Raw genomic sequence first — 24075 nt, 5'->3', positions numbered from 1 at the left:
CATGTCTATAGAGAGCTGCCCTATTACAGAGAAAACACCCCAAAATATTCCGTTCTCCTTTCACAGAAAGGAGCAAAATCCCAACAAGAAAAGCCCACTGTTACACTTGTTCTACTTCCTATATTTTTACCCACAAAAGATGGAAGAAATTACTTGAAATGGAGACATTTTGCATTTGATAGGGAAGAGAACATACATTCTCCATTGGCAGATTCACACAGATGTCGAGTGGCTGAAGATATTTCCACTATCCTCCGTACGTTCGAGTGAATAAAAAAATCAGACCACAAGAAATTCAGCATCCTTCCTATCCTGCACTTACCTTGTAGATTTTCTTGGTTTCAAAGCTTATTTGATGATTTAATGACAAGCAATCATTCAAATCAGCATGATGGAATGTAAATTTCACTGCAGGCAAGAGCAAGGTTACACAATGGGAGAGACAATCCTGCTAAACAGGCACTTATTGATGGGTTCCAAAAACAAACTATACAGAAGAACAAGATAGGGGTCAGGATGAGCAGCTGGCTGAACTTCTGCTGAATGTGGAACAAGGCAGACAAAACTCCAGGAAAGGCAAAGAAGAAATATGCTAAGTACAGCCCATTGTTTAAGACTGTGCCACGACTTTCACCTTGTGTACTTATTATGCTTCCAGCAATGACACTTGTTTAAAATGCAGAAACACCCACCTATCACCTAAGTGTCATCAGTGATGCGCTCTTCTCCAGCCATGAAAGAAGTCAACTCTAGTCCTGAAAAAGGTCATTCTAGGCTGATAACTAAACCACACGTAGGAGAAAACAGAACATCTGGCCAGAAGGATGAAAGACCTCAAAGTGTAAAACTGCCTATGAAAACCTTAAACAAAATCTCCTGACAAATGCATTTATTTCTACTTAGGAAAGAAAGCCAAATTTGAGAGATGGTCAGATTATTCTATGTAGCATTTGAATGAAGAGGTGAGAAAGAGGATGGCAGTGTCAAGCATGAGCTGATGAGAAGGATTAATTCTCATTCAGGAATATAAAAATGCAGCAGACACTGATGATGCTGTTGGATCAGGGAGCAATGGAAGAGCTGCATAATTTGATAGTCAGTCTTGATTTGCCATTTGAAAGTTAGGTGGAAGATACTACTTTACTCCAGAAAGGATATAAAACAGAAGAATATAAGGCTACAACTCTTCTCAAGTCTGGAAACTAGAGAAGCAACTTGGAATGAGAATTTGATCTTACAATTCAGGATGTATGGAACTGAACCGTGCACGTTCCTCTTTTTGTGTTTTAATGAACAACATAAAAATAAAAGTTTTGTTAATTATCTATAAAATAGATTGTTATTACTGCACAATGGGTAAATAGCAATCAGTCCTAGAGATAATGTTCCTGTACAGGGGAGGCAAGACAAAAATAAATAAACCCTTAACCACAATAAAATCCAAACACAGTTTAAGAAAGCTTGTATTTATTTCAGCCTCAATAGAGTCAGTTTGAAACTGTCAGAGAGACACTGTACACCTATATACAAATTCAAGAACATGGAGTAACTGTTACTTTTTATTAACAACCAGTTTAAATAATATGATAGAAGTATGTCCTGACAAAGGGGAACAAACGTGCTTCTTCAAGGTTTTTTAGCTGTTTTGGATCTCAGCCGTCGCTTGATGATCAGATGATCACTTTCCTTCTTTGGTTCCTCAAATTCCTGAAGAAAACATTTCAAAAGTTACTCATCTTTTTACACAAGTCTGACAAGCTCTTCTTGACCCACGCAAACATATTTCTTCCCCTAAATGGATTTCAGAATGGAATTTGCTTATTATGCTTGTTTTGTGAAACATGAAGCGTTCAGAAAACATTTTTAGCCCCAAACCCTGTAGCTATGGTTTGCCCAGAATTTCAGTTCTCGGTTCAGTTCCATGTTCTCAGAACTACAGTGAGAGAAGAAATTGTCTCATCTTCTTCATCCTCTAACAAAAAAAATAACATTTTGGTTTCTGCCCCTATCTTTCGTCAAATCAACAAAAAATTCAGAGGGATATTACAGTATGGGCAAATGATCACTATGCTGAACAGAAAAAGGACTCTATAATTAAAAGATGCAGTTCCAACAGAGCAAGAATGTTCTTAGCACAATAGCTGCTGACAGAGTCATGAAACTGGCACATCAGATCCTTTGCAAGTTGGCTTAGACAGGAGATCATAGTTTAAGCATACCTAAAAAGCTGTCTAAGTTGTGCTCTAGAAAAGCGTGTGGTAGAATAATCCCACTCCAACACACTGAAATTATCTATGATTCCAAATTAGAAGACATCTCCGTGATTGCTACATCACCTACTTAGTAAATTGTAAGCCAGCCAAACACAGAGATCTTTGAGGACAAAATAAAACAGAACAGCAGGAAGACCAACAAGAATGACTTGGTAGAATAAAGAAATACCTCAGTACTTTCAACCTCCTCCTGCAAATAGATGAAACCTCCAGTCTGTTTGGACTCCTTAGTAGTTTATTTTAAGCCAAGACTACAGTATAATTGCTTACCGAAGAAGCAGGTATATCTAGAGGGCCAGAAATGTCAGTTGAATACAGCTTCCTTTTGGATCGTTTTGGCTTGGTCTCTCCTTCTTCGAGACTTTCAGGTTCATTAGATTTAGGAGAACTTACAGCTGAAATCAGCTTCTTGGCTAGAAGAAATTTGTTTTGATTCATAAACCAATCAACTTACTGGTTTTGTGAGTCTTTAAATCAAAGAATGCAAAAAAAGCTTCGTAACAAACTTGGTTTATAAATGACACGCAAAATTTAAGCGAAAATACTCAGAAATTGTATTTGTTCATCGAGGTTCTTTATTGCTTCTATAGCTGAAACAGTTTATAGCTTCAGGTACGGCAGCTTAAATCACGCATTAAAATGGAGTATGAAAGACAATCAAGACGAATAAATGCATTTACTTCATAAATCAAAGGACAACTTAACATGGCAGACAAGTTCTCTAAGAACACATACATTAATAGCCTACAGCAGAAACAAGCCATTCTACAATGCCTAGGAAACATGGAATAAAACTTATTCTACACCAACCTTTAGAGTGTATAATAGAAGGAGAGCTTTGAATAAAATCTCCAGTTTTTTGCAGTGTTTCATCCTTCTTTTTTGTCAGTCTTGAAGTATGTCCTCGCTTTCTCGGGAAGTAGTCTTTTCCGGATTTCTGTTAAACAGAGATGTGAACATGTGAAACAAAAGCATTGTTTAAACTTCATTTTAGTTCAACGTTATTTTAAGTTGACATTTTGAGCTTTACTACTGACACCTCTGTTCATTATGCTGATGATACCACAACGGCAAGTAATGTAGACAATTTTATACCCTTTAGGGAGTTGTCAAAATTTCAGCTATTTCAAGGCATACGTTTCTTAAAGTTTCTTAATAAGGCAGTAGTTTCTTTAAAAGTAGCTCCCAAGCTGTGGAGTTGTTTCTCACATAAGCTGTTCTAATTACATAAAATAAACAAACATACAAACAGAAGACAAGAGATGGGAAAAATCTACTACTCATACTCTGACCATGCCAAGGATACTGCTATCACATGTGAACATCTGTTTTTAATAACTGCCATGCATATTAATGATATGAACCTTAGTTTAATACAAGGGCTTCACTTACAAAAGCACACGATAATACACTAAAGCTTCTCTTCCCAACTATTCAGTGTGCAATATCCTTCCCTCCAAATCATTACACAGTACAGCCATTCCACGCTCTGGGGACAGACTGACTTGCCCTTTGGTTAGCTTATGGAATTTAATTGGAAGAGCTCATAAGCATGTAAGATTCCCATTCAGGTATACAGATAAGGATAAGACACTGCTTCTTTCGTGTGACCACACAATTACAGGAAGTGCCAAGCTAGCTTCAAAACTAGAACAAAAACCAACCGTTTTCTCGTCACTTGCAGAGGGTGAATTAAAAGCCATGACAGATTTTGTATTTTTCCTGTTCTCACTTTTCACAGAATCCTGGGAAAATAAGACAAGTTTCAGCCATGATTCTTTTGGAAAGAACAATTGATGTCACAAAAGTGAACACTTTAAACACTTTTGCTAATCGTAGGGAAGTATTTGCTAGTGGTAACTATTCCACTGTAAATCAAATAATAAATAAGCATTCAATTATAAAAACAGGACATTAAGATATCAGTATTAGACATCTCATGATGTCTAAAAAGCTAATTTATGTCTACAGGTTTCAAAGAAAATACACAATGGAGTTAAGAGAAATTCCCTTCTCTTAAACCTTTATCACTGAGCTTGGCTATTAGTTTTGTATCATTAAAGCAGTTCATTGATTCAACTCTTCAACTACTTTACTGAGGTAGAAATAGCATTTTTTTAATGCTTAAATGAGAATGGTAAAAAGGCATCAGATATTTTGTTTTCTGTTTGTTCTAGGTCATACCTCATCCATGTCGTCACTTCTTTTCTTTTTTGCCTTTTTTAGAGAACTGAGAATTGTTTAGAGAACTTGAGATCTTTTCCTACTCATTCCTTATCAAAAGCAATACAATCACAACATGTTCAGATCTGAAGTTTCATACTGACCTTAGATTCATTTAACGAAGTGAGGCTCCTAGTACATCGATGTGACAAATAATTGTCTTCAGCTTTGCATCTTAATGGAATACTTTCTCCAGTTTTAGTTTTGCTTTGTTGTTTCCTAGGCTGTAAATAATTAAAACGAGTAAAGATTAGGCTATGCATTAGACCTCCAAAATATCTTGAGTTTTCTAAAGTTACAGTGTAAAACCTCAAACTCAGACGCCACATGAACACGTAAGCTGAAACACAGCACAAGTGTGGGAAGGTAGTAACATCTATTCATTGTGTGGTCTTCAGATACACCCTACTGGGTCTCACTAACAGTCTCAGGCAGTATTCTGCCTCCAAAAGAGAGAAAGCGAGACATTATTTAGGGACAAAATCTGTAACGCTGGTCGTTTTGTCATCCATTCCCCCCATACTCTGCACGCTCACAGCTGCTATGTTAGAACACCAAAGGCTAAACCTCTGCCTAATCTTCAGCATCCACATACGAATACATGGAAAACTGCATGGAAAAGTCCCATAATGTACACAGAGAGATGGTGTTCTAGTAAATCAAATATTTTTGAGAAGATGAGAGCACATGTTTGAGTGGAAGACAAAAAGAACCAACAAGTACTCATCACTGAATATGTAGTTAAAGGACTATATGCTAAGAAAAATGATTCTAGCTCCAGTATCTCCTAGGAAAACAGAAGAACAAAAAGGAGTTAACAAGATGTTAAGTACTTACTTTCTATAAATATAATCATACCTTTTCATTTACAGACTCATTCCTTCTACTTTGTCTTTCTTCAAGTAAAGGTATTTCCGGCAAAGACTGAAGGCTACTGTGGTTAATGCGTTGTTTTAATTCCTTTATAAAGTCATCTTTGTCAGCCAGTTCTTTTCTTAACTCTTCTATCACAGTTGCATTATCCTAATAAACAGTAAAAACTGCTGAGTTGTGGGACTGGCAAAAGGAATTAACACACACAAGCAGTATTGCAATTACTTAGTAGCATCAGTTTTAGAATTGCAGGCTAGAACAGTTAACTATTCAAGAACAGTAACATTTCACAGATTTGTATGGTCACTGTTAGAAGTGCAGTAGTCACAGAATTGCCTGGGAAGTTGTAATACAATATATTTTGATTCTTCTATTTTACTTATGTGCTTCAGCCTTCATCTTTCTTAAGATATAACAACCCGAGCTTTTATTTGTTCCCAAATCCTCGGTACTGTGAGAAAGTCAGCAGTTGTAGGGGAAGTTTTGCTATGAGAACATCTTTCTTCTCAGAGAAAGTGAATCCAAACATTCTCAAAAGAGCACAACTCATTTAGTCTTCTGTTTAGTTTCTGAAATTCTATGCTACTGCTTAGATTGGCTATCCTGATTAAAAGCTGGATGTTGAAATAAGAAATGGAACTTCCAGAGATCATCCCCCCTCTGCTTTTTGATGCTTCCCTTAATCTCTCTCCACGTCCCCTTCTGTCTTTTCATGCCATTGTAGATACTACCTCAGAGAAAGCAAAGGAAGTAAGAAACCTGAGACGGAGCTACTATCTGAGTATTGAGCCTAGCTTGGGATCCGGAAATGCTGTGAATTATCGGAAAAAGCTACAGATGTCCAGTCTGACTGTAGGATAACTGTAGGATATAACTGTAGGATATATAACTGTTGGATACTGTAGGACTGTAGGATAAACTGACATCTGTTTATCTGAACTACTGAAAAATTTGAAATTTTAGTAATTAACAGAAATTCTGTTTCTGAAGAACAAAAATAAAATCTGGTGCTTTTTTTGGTTAGTTGCACATGATGTCAATACGACAGTGTTCAAGAACAGAACCACACCCAGAATACAAAGAGCAGGTACAAGAGTTTTACAAAATTTGTGGGTAGCTAATCAGGTAGGAAGAAAGGAGAGCTGACCTTGCTTGAATCCTTTAAGGCAGATTGTCTCAGTTCTGCTATTTCTGTCTCTTTTTGTATGGCATTAGAAGCCAAAGTTTTGAGCTGTTCTTCCAAAGCTTCTACTAACTGATCTTTCTCCTCACGCCACTTTTGAAGATTACGGTCCTTTTCCTCCAGCTCCTATATTTCATGTTGAAAGAAAAGCATACACAGTAGAAACAAGCAGAATCTTTAAGACAGCCTAGAATTAATAAGTTTTTCATATAGCATAAATAAGGACTCCAGCTGATAAAAAGAGTTTATGGTAAGACATTTCAATTAACATATTGTGATGTCACTCAACAAGATCAGGTTATATGCATGTATTATATATGTATTTACTATGCAGATTATTGTATTTAAAGCAATCTGCCAGTGCTCTGTAGTGACTAATTATTTGAATATCTTTCATGGTCTACCGCTAATTTCAGTTGGCCACTTTCATTTTGCTCCAATTGTTTTTTTTGACCTTTTCCCCGTTGTTTGGAAAACCTGCATCATTCATGTAATAAAAATTAAGAGCAAGTAGAATACCTGTTTAAGTTGTTGGATAGTATAGTCTTTATAATCCAGCTCATCCTTAAACTGGTTATTAATCCTTTCAAGTTCATCCATCCTGTTCCTGAGGGATTCCTCCACAGAACGCATCATGGACACCTGTAATGTAAGCACAGCTCATGGTTCATTAAAAGACTTCTGTAATCCAACCTGGCCAAATACTTCTTTGTTAAATAAAGAGGAATTCAGAAACAAGTGCTGAGTAGGAAAACGACAGCAAGTGCAAGGAAGACATGAATTCATTTTTAAGCTTCAATTTTCCACCCCAAGCACACCCAATAAACTTTCAGACTAAGATCCCGCAAAATGGGTTTTAAGATATCTTCTTGTTTAATAATTGAATTTTAACTATTAACATCACTGAAGCTGAAATTGAAGAAAAAAAATATACTACTTATATTAAAGAGCCTCTGGAAATTAGTCTATTTCTCTTCAAGTAAATAGCATTCTTCTTTCCAGTTATCAGCGTTTTTTCACAAGACTTAGGTTTTAGGCTTTGGAGTTACCACGGATACCAATGGCAAGTCACCAGTAACGTAGAGATAATAACAAGTCCCCTCCAGAGGCAGATTAGCTATTCTCTTCACAAACCTTATTCCAGACTACCAACCAACTTTACTTTCCTCTGTTCATTATCTATGTGAAACCACGTTTTAACTTCTGCTCCCCTCTAGAGCTTCAATGGCAACTTTACCTAAGATTTGCTGCTAGCCACACTAGTGTGAAATTTCCAGCTTCATAGTTAAAGTTTGAGAAGTTTTAACAGCAGAAAGCCAAGCATAATCTTACAGAAAAAATATCTCAGTTGACTACAAACCTCGATTTTAATTTCCTCAATTTGTCTCTCGGCATCAGAATGTTTGTCTTTTAGATCTGCATACTCTTCTTCTTTCCTCTGCAAATCTTTTTTCAAATTCAGTATAAGGGCAGAACTCTCAGAAAGAATATTTTCTAGCCTTATGTTAAAAATGAAGAGACAAAGAACATTACTGTTACACATCTCATGGAAACAGCAATTACAGCTTAATCCATGCCCTGACCTGTTGGATTCTAGTTGTCAATAGACTCTTAAATCTATCTAGACCAGTGACAAGATTTAAACAATTACTTTCGAATTTCAGCTCGCTTCTCATAATCAGATTCTGAAGCAATAAATTATTCAGATGCTATTCTGAGGGATGTACAACAAAACCACCAGAAGTCCCCATATTATTCTTTATTTCCTTGCACACTCCTGTTTTCCCTTGGAACTCAAGTAGCATACCAAAGCATCCTAAAGTAGTAGGTTGGCTATTGATAAGCATGCAAATGCATTAAGTCAAAGGGATGTTCCCATTAACTATTTTTAACTCTAGTTCATTCTCAAAGGGCTCTAAGTTAACTCAGTGCTTACTTACGATTCTATACGTTGCACTTTCTCCATTTCACTCTTTTCCTTTTCCCAAAGAGAGTGTTTCATCTGCTCCAAGCTATTTTTCAGCTGCATAACTTCTTGAATCAGATTTGCTTCTTTGCTACTTAACTCTTCCACCTTTTTGTCTGCATTAGCAGACTTCTCCTGCAGAGTTGCTGTAACTGTCTCTAGATTAACAATAATAGATTCTTTTTCTTTAAGTAATTCATTGAGTTTTGACACATTGTCTTCCTTTGTCTTGGAAGCCTCCAGGAGATATTCAAGCTCTCTTATTTTTACCTCACAGTTGGCAACTTCCTCCTGAAATTGTGCAATCACTCTCTGATCTTCTGCAGTCTTTTCTTCAAAGTCCTGAGTTTTCTTTTCTATTTGCTCGCGTAACTGATTCACAAGATCATCTTTCTGACTAGTGTGAGTTGTAATCTCACATAGCTTCATTACAAGTTGACGATTATGATTTTCAGCATTATTCAGTCCTGCCTTTAGGTTTTCATTGTCTTGAAGCAGTGCTTCGATGTGCTGACTTTTTTGTGAGGAAACATCAACAATACTTTTGCATACTTCCCAAATCCTTTCAAGACTATAGTAAAAGGAGAGGTCCTGCACAAGATCTGAAATGGAAGAAGTCTGTGACTGAATTTGAGATGTCCCTGGCTCATCTTTTTCAGAGTTTGAGGAATCCTTTACATTGACAAAGTCAGTACCGATAGCGTGAAACTCTAAGTGACATTTGTATAATTCATCTAATTTGGTCCTCATTTCTTTTACTTGTGACACTTTATCAATTATACATTCTTTGGCAACTTCTATGTTGTTAGTTAGTTGGGCATTTTGGTCTTCTAGTGTCATATTTATAGATCGCTGTTCATCCAGTTCAGAAGCAATTCCCCGATAGTCAGCTTGACACTGCAGAATTTGTTCACGGAGGGCATCAGCTCTTTCTTCAGAAAAAGAAAGCTCAATACGCAGGCTTGTTACCTGCTTACCGAAATCTTCTTTTTTATTTTTTTCTCTTCCGCATTGTTCTTCAAGCACAGCTAAATGACGTTCCAAGATTTCAGTTCTTTCCCTCAGTGCTAGTACTTCCTTTTCATACGCGGAGCACTTTTGTTTCATGTCTTCAATTTTCTTTTGCTCTACAGTGTTCTTTTTCTTTCTCTCATTTACAACTACTGTAAAACAAACAAACAAACAAACAAACAAAAATAAAAAGGGAAAAGGAATGTAGCTCAGATTGATTAAAATCATTATTACATAGCAGTTCACAACACCAAGTAGCAACTTCTAAGTGAAAAACTGTTGTAATATGCAAGCCATACCCTCACATCACATAGTATTTGATACTAGTGAAGGAATTAAAGTCCTCTGAACACGTAATCAGGTGCCTCAGATTTCTATACAGAATTAACAGCAAAAGGTTTTCAGTCTGGTAGAACACTTTTACCATGGCACTACTCAAACCTTCCACTCCACACCAGTAGAAAATCTAATTAGATTTAAGAAACATGGGAACGAGATAGATAATTCACAGCTATATTCTTTCTATCTTCCCTGCTTCAGCAATCCCTATAAGGCAGCCAGGAATCACTCCATCTACATCTAAATGGTAGATAAACAGTTCTCTAAGAAATTTCATTCAAACTCACAGTCCTCTTACTTTCAAAAGAAAGATAAAACCCTGGACAAGTGGATCACTTAAGTGTTGATATCTGTCTCTCTTATTCAGTTGATCTCTAAACAAAATATGAGGATTCCTACTTCTGTCCACACTTACTCTTTTGCATATAAAGTTCGCTCATAAAGTTGTACAAATTTGCAGATTCAAGTTTCCATAAATATTCCATTAGTTTGGGGCTGTTTTTTTCTTTAACTGGTGAGCAATTAGCTAAAATCACATGCATTTTCTTTCTATCAAAAGCGACTTCTGCTGTATTTCATCAATTACGTAAATTCTGCTGTAATTCATCCAATTACGTCCATTCCAGAATATGCATACTTTAAGTATTAAAAAAATAAAAATAAGTCAAGACTTACTGGGGATTGGGTCACCACAACAATATATTCCATGGTGATTCTTGTACAGTCCTTTTATTACTACAACTACAGAAATGCAGAATTCTATAGCGCCCACGTGCAGCCTGCATTACATACAGATTCACATGTACTGCATGGAAACAGCCTCTCAACTCATCTAAGGAGTTTTATATACAGCCCTCAACTGATTTAAAAGTCATACTGAAGAAACAGCAGTGGCATATTCCACCCCAAACCAGGTTTTGGGTTTTGACTGCTGCTCCCAGCAACACTAGTGAGGGGAATATGATTTATAAGTAATCTAAACACTTTATGCTGAAAACAACAAGCAAGCACTAAAGAAGATAAATAAGACTAGGGAGAAGATGTGTAATGTTCAGTCTAGAAGCTCCTTACACAGGAAGTAGGGAAAAAGCATTATTACAGAGCATAGGAAACAAGACCTAAAAGCTCAGAGAATGGTGTAAATACCCTGAACTTTAAGCCGAGATAACATAGCATCTCCTAAAACACTTTTGCTCGTGCTACTTATATAACTAATTCTACAAAAGAACCAGCACAACATACCTGTGCTCATTGTTCTACTGTGTATATTTAACATAGCTAAAGAATATATATTAAGCAGTTTTTTAAATTGGACGCTATAAATACTCACAAATAGAAGAAAATTTTAACATGATTGAATACTCAGTACTTCTTAACAGAAAACTAAATGCTGACATTGTGACTATCAGCTACCCATTTTAATTCCTATGTGGAGCACTGCTGTCATTAATTTTTAAATGAGAGCTTTGGTCATATGATTATAACAAACCCACTACTATTTGGAGTATGGAGGAGTCCACATCCCTCCCTCAGTCTCTGGTAAGATGCATATATGTGATGCCATTCAGTGGTCACATTAGGATTCAATATTTATGCCAAATAAAGGCAGCAGGGACAAATCATCCAAGAACAGCATCTCATCCAAAGAAGGCCTTGACTTTCTCCCTTGCACGTATTTTGCAAGAGGAATACAAGAAAGGAAGGGACTACAGCTAAGTTTTAGATTTTCCCTTCTACATTGTATATGCCTTCCATAATTCTAGGAACACTGATGCTCAGCTGTGCCCAGAAATGAAGTTAAATGCATCAGAGCTTATCCAAACCATTTTGCTCAAATATTGCCCATGAGCGAGCAATTAGCGGGTCGTCAACAATTTTGATATTTGCTTCAGGAAAAACAAAACAAACAAACAAATAAAAAGCACTTGAACAGCTGATGCTACTCAGAGGATCAGCAACAGCAGTTGAAACAATCCTAAAGAAACTGCTTTAAAACTATTACCAAATCTGCAAGTGCATCAACAGATGAGGAAAAAGCAGCAAAAAGGAAAAAAATAGTGCAAAAAACTTTTATTTTTAAGCATTCAAAAATGAACAGCATAGGACCTTCTGAAAAAGGAATATTTACATAACAGTTACTTCTATTTACAGTTTAACACAGTGGCTTTTCTCCTTATACCATAAGGTACGCGCTTCACAGCCTTTTGCTTCCGATCCGGAATAGGAAGCAATTTATTGTTTTGGATGACACTTCGTTCAACGATGGAAGAAACTGTACCTTTCTTTGGAGGTGGCTCTTCCACAGTAGGCTTATCTTCATCAGTACAGCGCTTTCTTCCCACTTCCAACTCAGTTTTCTCTTGTTGCAGTGCTTTAACTGAAAGCACTGAAAATTGGCTGCTTTCAGTTCCTTTATTACTGTTCTCTTCTGTCGGTTCTGCTTTAATGGTAGTTAAATGGTAGGTAGTCTTTTCCTGTATTGATATAAGATCAGTTACATTGAAGCTTAACAAAAGGAGCACTAAAGTCTCAGTAATCTTCTGTAGGCAAATATTTACACAAAACCATACAGCTAAAATATTTACCCAGTGACTCTATAGACATCAGTTACAAATCTCAATAGCAGACAGAACAAGTACACCTTCAGATAATGACAAGAGCAATACTCGGTAGAGTATACAAGGGAAAGCAAGAGCCTAGCAGGTTACAAAGTAAAAGACTTGCACACAATCAAGAGTTTACCAGTTTATCAAAGAATTTCCTGTTTCCAAGAAGTCAACAAAATTACAAACATGGTCAAAGAGCAAATGGTCAGCTCTCATACAAGTTCATCACATCACACTTCTGCTAAGCTGCTAAAATCAATTTCATCGTGACAGATATAATCCAACCTTAAAACTTAGTCAGCTCTGTCACGCATATTTTAGATTGTGTCCTTGACCACAAGTGAAGCTTCCTTACTTACAAGATGACGATTGTTAAGCCATGCTGGCACTGCCAAGGACTGATTATTCATCTTTAGTAACTTATGAAAAGAAAAGCTTCAGAAGTGTTCAGGCCACACAATCTCACAGATAGAGTTGGAGCCTTGTTCTTGGAAGAAGTAATAGGAGAGGACATGACTACTCATCACAGTCAGCTTTAATACCATGGAAATACTAAGTTGCAGTGATGCAGACAGTCAAAGACTAAGAAGGGTCAAGTTGCTAAGCTTACAAGGTTAGAGATCTGAGTGACAGAATTAACTATAAATGTTTTCAGAGCTCCTTCAGGCTACCAAACATCAAAAAATGAACAAAAAACACCAGAAGTGGTATGCACACATACTTAATCAAGCTAGTCTTCACATATTCAGTAGCTCGCAGTACGTTAGTCAGGATAAAGTTTTATGGACTGCATAGAACGTGGAGATATCCTGACCATTCATACTCATACTTCAAACTCTACTCAATATACTTTTACTGTTGTTCTTCCTCTGATGTAGGACGTGTGAGGCAGGAGTTAGTGGAACACACTGATATTTTTGTTGTTTGTGTTAACAACAACTACCTTCAGATAAATTTGAATTGTTTACAGTTTCAAGCGAGTACCAGCTACACACAGAAAATCAGTTTTCCAAAAATGTGTTGATTACAAGCATAGGGTTAGTGTTTTTCTTTTTTTGTATAAGGATACTGGGATGTGTAAAACACAGATAATCTTTTACATTTTCTTCTGAATGAGATTTTAAGTCTTGAAGCTCTGTAGTAATGTCATCTTTCTGCACCACGATGTCCATTAGCTCTCGAATCCTTTCATTTTGTGCATTCATTCTCTTGGAAATAAAAAATAAAAAAAATTCAGTCATCAGTTTCTAATGTAGTGTTAAGTAGCTGAATTACACAATGCATTAAAGGCAAATTCAGTTAAGCTAAGCTCGGTAAGAAATCTATTAATGGAGCCTACTGGAATTGCTCTTTAATATACATGACATCATAATGCACAGAATCAAGAATGCCCTCAGGATCAACACAGGTGTCAGGCACTATGCTATGTTCTCCACCCTGAAACGTAATTTATAATAAGTTAAAACTGGTGAATAGCTGACTACATAATAGCTGTTATTTCTACAGATAGTCTGGATAGCCACTATGAAGACAGCCATACAAGAAGTTTTTAATTTCAGCTTCAAAACCCACCTCACAAATTCACATACAACATGACAGTGATTCGTATGGGGGGAAGATAAGTGGCATTCTAGTTACAGCTAATATATTTTATAGTATTTGATGATGAGGAATCTTTTTTTTTTTTTTTTTAAATAATACCCCAGGTTGATCTCCTTCAAGGAGAGATTGTATAATTTCTCTTCAGCTGGGATTTTAGCATTATCACTTACAAGTTCCTTGAAAATTTCAAGGCGCTTCTCAGAATTTTCTTCAAGCCGTTCTCGTTCATGGTAAAGGCATTCTCTGTAATACAAAAGAGAAAAGATAAGTCAGCTAAGTTAGCCAACCGCTAAGCTATTTAGTATAGCTTCCTGTAAACAAAGATGCTTCTCTATTTAGACACAACAGAATAATACACAGAATATTACTGCTACAGTGACATAGAAATGTATTTTCCCTCTCCCCAAGATTTGTGGGAGGTGAGAGAGAGCAGCAGCAGATAACAACAGATGCAAACGTTCACTAGAAGAATTTTTTATGAGTTCCTCGAGCCAGAATAGTTCTGTTTGCCACTAAGAAAATGGTAAATAAACATACCCAGCACTCCTCAGCCCCCACATCAAAGCCGTTCCTACACCGTGTTTCTCCTAAAAATCACAGTCCAAACAGAAGCTGATTTCTTAACAGAGACTAAGGAGAAGTAAATGAACAAGTCCAGCAGAATAGTAGACTAAAACTTTCCTCCAATCCAACTCTTGGCCACAGGTGAATATACCCTCAATCTTTCCTTTTCAACCAACAATTTTAAGAACATTTAAAGCTAACTTACTTGAACTGCTTTTCCTGCTCAGCAAAACGATGGGTAAATTCTTGTGCCACTTCATCACGAATTTTCAGTTCCAGTAGTAACTTGTCCTCCTTCTCAGCAACAAGTTTGTTCTTCAAGTCTTCTACAAGACTCAGCAGTGCCTAGGATAACAGCAATATTAAATTTGTCATTAAGCGATGGTTTCCCTAGAACTGAGTTTTCTCCTTTCACTCTATTTGAAAATGAGGGATAATATTAATTAAATGCCAAAGTATTCTCTAACCTTCTGTTTCTGCCTCTTTGCTCTACTCAGAAGTAACTTCTAAAAGAAGCACAGTCCTAAAATAGACTAAAACATCTGTTACTTAACAAACTTCCTTCCCCCTCCCAACAAAAAAAATGAGGGAAAAGTTTTCTGTATTGCTAAAAACAAACGAAAACATCACCCACATGTAATCCTTGCTATGTACTGACCACAAGTAACTAAAAGTAGACAGAAACAAGTCCACATGTTTCATTGCTCTGTTCGAATTTGGACACCTTTCACACAGCCTTTCCACACTAGACAGTAAATCAGAGTCATTCTGCTTAGTTCTTACCACTGAACGTACGGAGAAAAAGGGTGTTCAGAAGAAATAGGAGAGAGATGTAGGAAAAGAAGGATGTTGTTATAAGCTTCAGCGATACACTAATTCTTGAAGTAGTCCTGGCACTTACTGAGTATTCTTCTTTATCTATAAGGACTTTATTTTCTTCATGTTTCAGCATTGTTTCTTCTCCTGACTCATGTTCTTTATCCATTTCAACATCACCTTCCATTACATCTTCTAGGGTTCGGTCCCATAGAAAACCAGTGCTTCTCCTTGGGATGGTCGTTTTAGAACAAGGCATTGGTGACTCACTTGCGGATTTCTGGCCAAATGACACATCGTTGGGAGGTACAGATGCATCTGCAACTATAACCTACTCAGGAAATAAAAGACAAAGCCATCAGTATTTTTCCAACCTTGACTAGAACTTTCAAGAGGTACCTGCTGTGATTTCCTCTCCTGAGCTTCCTGCTCCTATGGCCTACGCTTTGTTTGGTCACTACTTAAACCAGTTTTCAAGAAAGTACAAAGGAGTTATTGCAGACTCCAATCCTACTTTTAACCTCAAGAGTTTCACTAGGCAAACAATGTACAAGAACAGCCACTTCATGCAGCCATAGATTTCTGCTTTTTTTTATGTTTTGACTTTCCAGTTGCATTCAACGCAACTGATCATCACCTTTTCAGTTCTTTGTCTTGCAGCGCCACATCACCCTCATAGGCTGCTCCCTCTACTTTCACGCTTAACCTCTTTCAGATAAGGCCACAATCCAAGGGCACACATCCATCAATTGTGCTTCAAACACAAACTCCCAGCACTTCAAAGTTTTCCATCAAGACTGTAGCACTGATCTGACAGCTTAACTTCTTCAGTGTTATATCATAGCTCTCGCACCTACCCATTCCGCTTAACCCCCACTTTCCCACTGAAGCCTCTGATGGGCATAACACAGCTTTTCAAACTCTTTGCTGCTCCACTTCTTTTGTCAACGCTTGAACTGGACAGTATTCAAAATTACAACAGCAGCAACATATGGGGTAGCTGAATTTGCTTTCCTACATGGGATCATATTTTGAGAAGAGCGAAAAATTAAGTAAACAGCATAAAATCTCCTCCAGATGTAACAAGTTGGTTCTTGTTAGGTTGAATACTTTTTAGGAATGAGATCTCAGAAGATGCTTCTGCCCTCACACCCCAAAGAAACACAAAGACCCCAGTAGAGATTTTTAGAAAACTGTAGGAAAATTAAGCTCAACTAAAACACTAAATTAAAAAACCTGACTGCTGTATGGAGACAAACACCCAGATTCACTACAGATACTACACAAATAGATTCATATTCTTAGAAGAACAGAATTTCTTCTTTAAATGCAAATCATAAGTACTGATCAACAAAATAGACTACAACATACTCACTTTTTGTGCAATAGCTGAGAATCTTAGCACATTGAGTGTTTCTTCATAGGTTGAAGCACACTGGCTGATGTTTACTAACATGTGTATCTTCCCTTTTCCACTGAAGAATCCCTGAAGAAAGTGTGTTAGCTTACTTTCACGAAACGGTATGTGCTGCTGCACCCTTTGAAGACAAAAACCACAACAAATCCCATTACCAGAAGTTAACAGCTTCATTTCAATGTGAGAGCTATCCAAGTGGAAGACAACACATTAATAACTGCACTAGTCTTTAAATCATTTTGAGTTGTGGGTTGTTTTGAATTTATACTTTTTGCTAGTTTGCAGACAGGTTGTATGATTGTTCCAGCTACTATGCGGCCATTATCTTCTTAGACAACCCACGAGAACATTTCAAACAAAAAGTACATTCAACATCCAGCCTAAGATAGGTCCTACAGCCTCACGTTAGCTTAAATTCTCTCTCACCTTTCTCTTTCCCATACCACAGTTGGCAAAATGACCTATCTACTTCTAAGAAAACGGTACCCAACAAAATCAGAGATAACCTCTCTCTCAGTATATTGTCTCTAGGAAAGGACAAAAGTAAATATTTTGGAAATAAAGAAGCATATACTTATCACAACATCTCTGGTGTTTCCTAAACCAAGGTTAAGCCACTGAATCAAACAGCTGGTGATGTACAGAAAATTAGAAGAGAACTCCTAAAGCATGACTAAACACACTGTTCTCTAGTGAGGTTACCTGCTGGACTCTTTACAACTACTGAATTCTGCAAACAGACCTAAAAGCTTCACATAGCTATGCTCCTGTCACAACACACGTGACCCATAAGTAGCTTTAGTGCAGAAGTGGTAAATGAGTTCTTATTTTGAAGAAAATTACTATCAAAGTCATCACTACATTTCCCCTGTATTGTTAAAATTTCAAGTGATCAGGACCAGCAGATAAAACAGTTCTGAATAAATCAAAGCACTTTAAGCAGCAGCTAATTTTAAGAAATCCTTCTTCCCTAGAAAGCACAGACAGACAAGAGACTAATCCAGTAGCAAGGCCTATTTTCATCTACTTCTAAGCATAACAGATATTTGAATAGGCTACCAGGCACAGTGTGGCATTTCATGAACACAGAGCTCACCTAATCTTTGGGACAGAAAGACATCTTCAAATGAGAATCAGCAGAGAATTCTGCAATTATATCCAGCTGTGACTGTAAATAAATACTACATTGTTTAAAATACAGAAAGCTCTGTCTGCACTCATTTAGAGCACAACCTCAGACAGAAGTAGTAAGCAGGCTTTTCTTCTCTCAGAATTTGGTTAGCTAGATCAGAAAGAATGATGAAGTTGCATCAAGATTTGGAAAAAAGAATATATATATATGTATATGTATATAATTTTTTTTCCAAATATATATAATGTATGTGTATGTATATATAATGTGTGTGTGTGTGTGTGTGTGCGTGCGTATACATATATATATATATATATATATACATATATATATATATATATGTATATTCTGACCATGTCTCTTGGCTAGGACAAAGCACAGCAATATCCCTGAGGAAAACTGTTACAGCAGAACTAAATGATAAATGCAATTAACTAACAAAGGAGGAAAAGGTCTAACATTTCACACATTTAAAGTGAAAATAGTGAAAACAAATTTTATAATCTGTCCCGAAACTTGTTTGAGAAGGCAAGGCCAGAAAAAAAAAAAACAAAAAAAAAACCAAAAAAACAAAAAACCAAAAAAACCCACCCACAACGCTAATTTGCTTAAGTCTATGATAACACATTCAGAAATTTAGAACTGGAATGGTTTTATTTGGGAAAAACAAACAAACAAACAAAAAAACAGAAACAAAAAACAACACAAAGCAGGCAAGTTAATAGATCACTTTCTTAGATCATTAAGTCTTCACACATCTGCAGAAGCCTACAGATAGTTTTCACTCATAACGTACTTTCGTACTCTGCATTTTAAACAATAGTTAAAACATTGTACATGATATCTGAAATCTACAACTAGTTTACAGTTTGTACAAGGACTTACTTTGACTGCTGACTGATCTTGAGTGCACTAATACACTTGCTTAGAGTTAGGAGAGATGCATTGATATTTCCACTCTCTTTCAGTCTGTCACCTTCATTGCGCGTCTTGGTATTTCTTTCCGAACCAGCAAGATCACACAGTGATAATCTGAAGGCAGATAAGGAAAATTAAGTTTTCTTGCCTTTGAATGCACATTGATTATTTATCATTTCCAACACAACCACTCCTCACAGAGGTACAATTTCTTGAACCCTTTCATGCTTTTTAATGTTGCTTTCCTAGTGAAGTTGCACACTACTTCCTGCCAAACTCTTTTCCAACACAGCTTCCATTTTTCTGCCATATTCTTCCTTCTGAGGATTTACGTTAGTTCAGAAGTTGAGTGAGAAGGATAAAGGAACACTGTGTGTAACAGTGGGCACAAGATATAGAACAGCATTACAACTTGATGGTTTAGTACTGCGTGATGACAGGAAATGGGGAACCACCACTCATCCAGGAGGCTGTATCAGGGAACCTAGTGTCCGTAGCCTAATATCAATACATCAATACTGAAAGTAACTGACAATTTCATCCTAAAAAAAGAAGGGAACTCTGCTCTGAACTTACTCATTGACTCGTGTCACTCGTGGCATTTCAAGGTCTTCGATTCTTAGTACCTTAATTGTAAATATACTGTGGCTAAAAGGAGAAATGAAGCAAGATCAATAGCCAGAAATACACGCATTTTCTAAAATCTATAACATCTGTTCAAAACACTGCTGGATTTATTCCAGATTCAATTAACAATAATTCTACTAGATGCATTAAACCTTTTAAGAGACATTCTTTCTTGGTTTATTTTGCTTTTCTTCCCCCTCATGAACCACCATTACTTACATGGAAGAAGGCTTAGTTATTTTGTTGAGAGTTTTTGATAAAACACTTAGCTTTTGTATGCACTTATCTGCTTGAAGGACTAATCCTTCTAGTTTAAAGCACTAGAATCACAAACTTCACAAAATATCACATGGAACACTAGAAATCAAGCCTTTTTAAAGCCTCTTCCCCGAAAAAAGCCATAGACAATATTTTCATTCATCCCTCTTCCCCACACTATGTTACACCCAATGTTAGTGAAAGTTTCCCACCTTCGGCTGGAGCAAGTATTTAGCTTTGTGCTCGCAAAACTCTGGTGTTTCTGTCCCAGTTTAAAAAGTCTGAAAGCTTCTTTAGAATCAGAAATCTGAACCCACTGCAAACCTTTCAAAAGAAGGAAAAGTGATTTTTGCAAGCTTCATTAGCAAAAGAGAAAGTGAACAAGAAATAAGGTATACAAACTAAGAACATTTAGTTAAGACAATAAAATACTTCATTAACTCTGCCTCAAACACACGACAAGCTGATGGCAGATAAGACTAAGATTCTTCCTCACACAGAAAAGGGCAAGGTATAGTGTAGCACAACAGTTTATCCTACCAGAATACTAAAGAATGCTCCATCCAAATTAAGCAAGCAGCCTTAGTACTGAAAGTACAAAAGGTAAGTTCTTAAACTACAGAAGCCCAAAGTTTGTGTTCATTGGTGCAGAAGTCAATCTGAGAAGCTTTTTCTTTTAGCTTGTAGTTTTTATTGGGGATGGGTTATCTGGATTTTGTCTGCATTATAACGACTGTATGGCTCTCATTTTCAAGGATGATGAAGGCAGTGGAGTTCACACAGGCTTTATGCGCAAAGTACAGGAATAAGGAGAATACTGTTGAAGATGCAGATACATACATGTAGCTTGTTGCCTTCGCATTCAAGCAGACACTTCTAGAGCTACACTGAGCACATTTAAGAGCTTTCTATCTCAGAAGAAACATTGTTACACTGTTCCATGACAAGCTTGGCAGTTTGCAAAGTATTCTAGTTACCTTTTACGTAAGAATAGCCCTTGATGTCTTGAGCAAGGCGAAGTGTCCTTTTTTTTCTGTCATTTGATAAAGGAGCCAGTAAATCATAAAAACATTCATTGTAAATCTCAAAAAATGAAACCCAAACAGAGAACTTCACAAAATCATCTATAGATAATCTGCTAAGTTGGTCTGATAGTTTTGAGAGATTTTCTGCACCTGCAAAGTAGAAAATATTACAAGTCAATGTAGAGACAGTAAAACTAGCTGCATTTAAAAATAAGGAATAGTTAAGCTTACAGCTTAAAACTTTTCCCAGAACATAAACACAGAGAACCCCCAGCTCTCATACAAACACCAGGTATCTGGAAGTCAAGACGCTTGCCCTACACATTTGCAAAGACACGCCTGCTATAAAGCTTGCTTTTTCACTTCCAAAACCCAATCTAACATCTATAGTTGGGTTAGAAATATTCAGAACTCTTCAGTCTTTACGATATAGAGAACTGAACTAGTAAGGACACTTCGTTCTGACTTTTTAGGGAAAAAAAGTATTTAGTGAGTTCTTAAGTGCCCTAAAGGCCTGTCAGAAAACCACTAGGGATCTTATCACAAATCATACTCTTATTCTTTGTTTTACTTTCACCTCATAAAACCAGGTTATGATAGATGTCCCAGTAGTCTCCTAGTCATTTTATTCCTTCTGTTTTCTGCCCAGATGTCCTGCCCATTATTCCGTTCTGTTACAAATAAAAGCTAAATAATCCTTTTATTATCAGCATTAGCCAAAAAAGCCAGTCGTTGACCTTACAGAAGCTTTTCTAATTGCTACTGTTTAATATAAAACATACCCTTAGAATCAGCTGGGGATTTGTCATTAGTGCTGTTGTGATGGTCTACCTACGAAAGAAAACAGAGACTTTAGGATTTATTATTGATGTACAGCACCAATACACCACTGGTTGCTTTTATTTATTTATTTATTTATTTATTTAAAGCAGCAGTATTGCTTTACCACAAAACAATACAGTATAGTTCCAAGGTGCCAACACAAAAATCCTGGCTACACATTTTGACTGGTTTCACCCTACTACTCATTTCTGACAATTCCTTTACTATAAGATCTGATGCATTTCAGCTTTGTGATTCAGAAAGAAAAAGAACAAATAGGGAGAGAATCCCCAACAGGAAAAGGAGTTATTTAATAGGATGATTTTCAATAGCCCATTTATAATCTGCATTTTACCCTTCATGAATCTTGGACTCCTGAAATATTTTTCTTATTGGGATTTTCTTAATTCAGGACTTCCATATCCTATGGCTTATTAGGTCAACTCTCAGAAATGGAAGTTAAGGTAGAATACTTGATCACTTAATGTAGATAAGCAGCTTATTATTTCTTAACTCAGGCTATCAAAGTGTTACACAAATGAAGTTATGACTAAATTTTGTAAATATAATATTATTAAGTAGTTTGGTCAAAGAAAATACAGAATAGCTCCCAACATGTAGATCTCATGATGTTCATAGATGTATACTCAGTTCCCAGGCTTCAGGTTGTGTTGCTTTTTTATAGAGCAAAAAAGTAGAAAGAAATTCTCATCTACTGAAGAGGAGGAATCTCACCTACCAGATACAGTATGCTTAGAAGTAAAACTTTTAACATAGAAGTTTTCATCTACATGACACTCACCCAGATCTGGCTTTGTATAGTCAGCAAAGCTTGTACCTACTCAGCTTATAAGGTCAAGTATTTTACCTAGGAACACAGTTCTTGAAACTAGAAGAGGCACCTATATCGCATGATCGCATCTTATCTCTCTAATGGAGTAGGATGAGATCAGCATATAGCTGTCCACTGCATTTTCTTTCCACATACTCACTAAACCTAGAACAGTTTTACACATCTTTGGTTCATGTAGAAGACAGGTGTTTTTTTTTCTCCTGAAATACTTAAAGATCATTGGAGCCGGACTTCATACTCAGCTGCGCTCTTGAAATAATTCAGAAGGAATTTTACTGCCACCTGCCTTTCACACTGTGAAGTCCACACTTAACCAACTCATCAGTAAGATCAAGTTAACATACTCCACAACTAAAATACCACAGTGCGGTGTAGCACACCACTAATAAGATGCTTCATTCTTTTTCAGCAGGAACAGAAAGACAAATAGAAAACTGTGTGTAAATACAGAACCCTCTTTCATTACAGAATGGAAAGGACAACACTGAACTATCACAAGATGCATGTACTCATCATTTCTTTATAAAGTAATTTCCTACCTCTTTTGTCAGACAAAGCAATGCATTTTTAAGAGCAATTTCTTCTCTCACTTCCTCATTTGTCAGTTTTACATAATCTCGCCACTGAATAGGTTTCATATCCATTTTTGTGTATAGCCTTCGTCCAATAGTTTTAAACAACATATCCATCGTCCTTGGCAAAATACCAACATCATCTTCTGTCCCTGTAAGCAATACACAAAAGAAGGGCCAGGTTACTATTGTAAGCAACATATAAACATAAATGAAGACAAAGATAACTGATTCTAATCTCAAGGTATACACAAAGAATTTAGAGGCCAGTTACAGTCTGAAGCAATGTTTGCAGTGTTACTAGACTGTTCCCTGAAAAATACTGGCTTTAAGCAACAGCTCACATCCCATTCCTTAGACATTACAGGGCATCACTTTAAAACAGACAGAATATTCTGCATAAGCTTAGCCTTAAGAAGAAAAAATAACCCACAGCAAACTCCCACATTTAACAGACTTGCAGATTTTCAACTGTTTACCAGGCTTCCTTCCCGCTCTGAAACAACCCTGAAATACAACCAGAGTGATGTCTCTGCTACAACATTCCGTTCGTCCCACAAACCCTATTTATAAATACCTACAAGTCTCATAAAAACTGTTAAAGTAACTCAGCTCCTTTCCCATTGCCTTTTCTTGGAGCACACAACTACCTCCACGTCTTGACTACTTCACGCCTTAGTTTTTCCACTGCCACTAAATACCAAGCAAGCTTCAGTGTTTTAAAGTCAGTCATGAACACAAGAGAGGACAATACGCAGAAGAATTTCTATAGTGCTGTATGGAAGGTGCATAGAAAGATAATTTTTGAAGATACTACCCTGCTGATTCTTAATATTTAAGTCCTAAAAAGGTATTACTGTGGGAAAGTCTTCAGCTCCACGCGTATAAAACTATTGGAAATGCATAGCAACAGAACACTAAATAACAGAAATAAGGGGAATTTGTTTCCTGTGAACCCAATCGTTTCATTTGTTATGACAGTATTAAACACAAAA

The 24075-nt window shown here is 36.7% G+C and overlaps 1 protein-coding gene across 3 annotated transcripts; it reads right to left on the bottom strand.

Annotated features, from left to right (window-relative positions):
* Window positions 1-1450: 1450 nt before the first annotated feature.
* On the bottom strand, window positions 1451-23253 carry LOC146759969 (kinesin-like protein KIF20B). 3 transcript variants are annotated; one of them, XM_085555132.1, is made up of 22 exons: window positions 23048-23253; window positions 21616-21664; window positions 20786-20983; window positions 20021-20132; window positions 19500-19571; window positions 18891-19037; window positions 16832-16994; window positions 15542-15787; window positions 14846-14985; window positions 14247-14319; window positions 13575-13682; window positions 12147-12342; window positions 8493-9681; window positions 7913-8051; window positions 7072-7194; window positions 6517-6678; window positions 5355-5519; window positions 4601-4720; window positions 3938-4018; window positions 3084-3210; window positions 2544-2686; window positions 1451-1707 (listed from the first exon to the last, which is right to left on the bottom strand). In XM_085555132.1, exons 1-22 carry the CDS (start codon window positions 23195-23197, stop codon window positions 1627-1629), a joined length of 3984 nt encoding a protein of 1327 aa, XP_085411258.1. In that variant the 5' UTR covers window positions 23198-23253; the 3' UTR covers window positions 1451-1626. The 3 variants fall into 3 exon arrangements, with proteins under 3 accessions (XP_085411258.1, XP_085411259.1, XP_085411260.1); XM_085555133.1 differs by having other exon boundaries at window positions 8493-9678; XM_085555134.1 differs by lacking the exon at window positions 5355-5519.
* Between the last annotated feature and the right edge of the window lie 822 nt (window positions 23254-24075).

Source organism: Coturnix japonica, chromosome 8 (genome assembly GCF_054131305.1).
Source record: "Coturnix japonica strain WE chromosome 8, WE-NBRP24, whole genome shotgun sequence".
Lineage (NCBI taxonomy): Eukaryota > Metazoa > Chordata > Aves > Galliformes > Phasianidae > Coturnix > Coturnix japonica.
The sequence above is the reverse complement of the archived record's forward strand: the minus strand, read 5'-3'. Positions and strand labels throughout refer to the sequence as shown.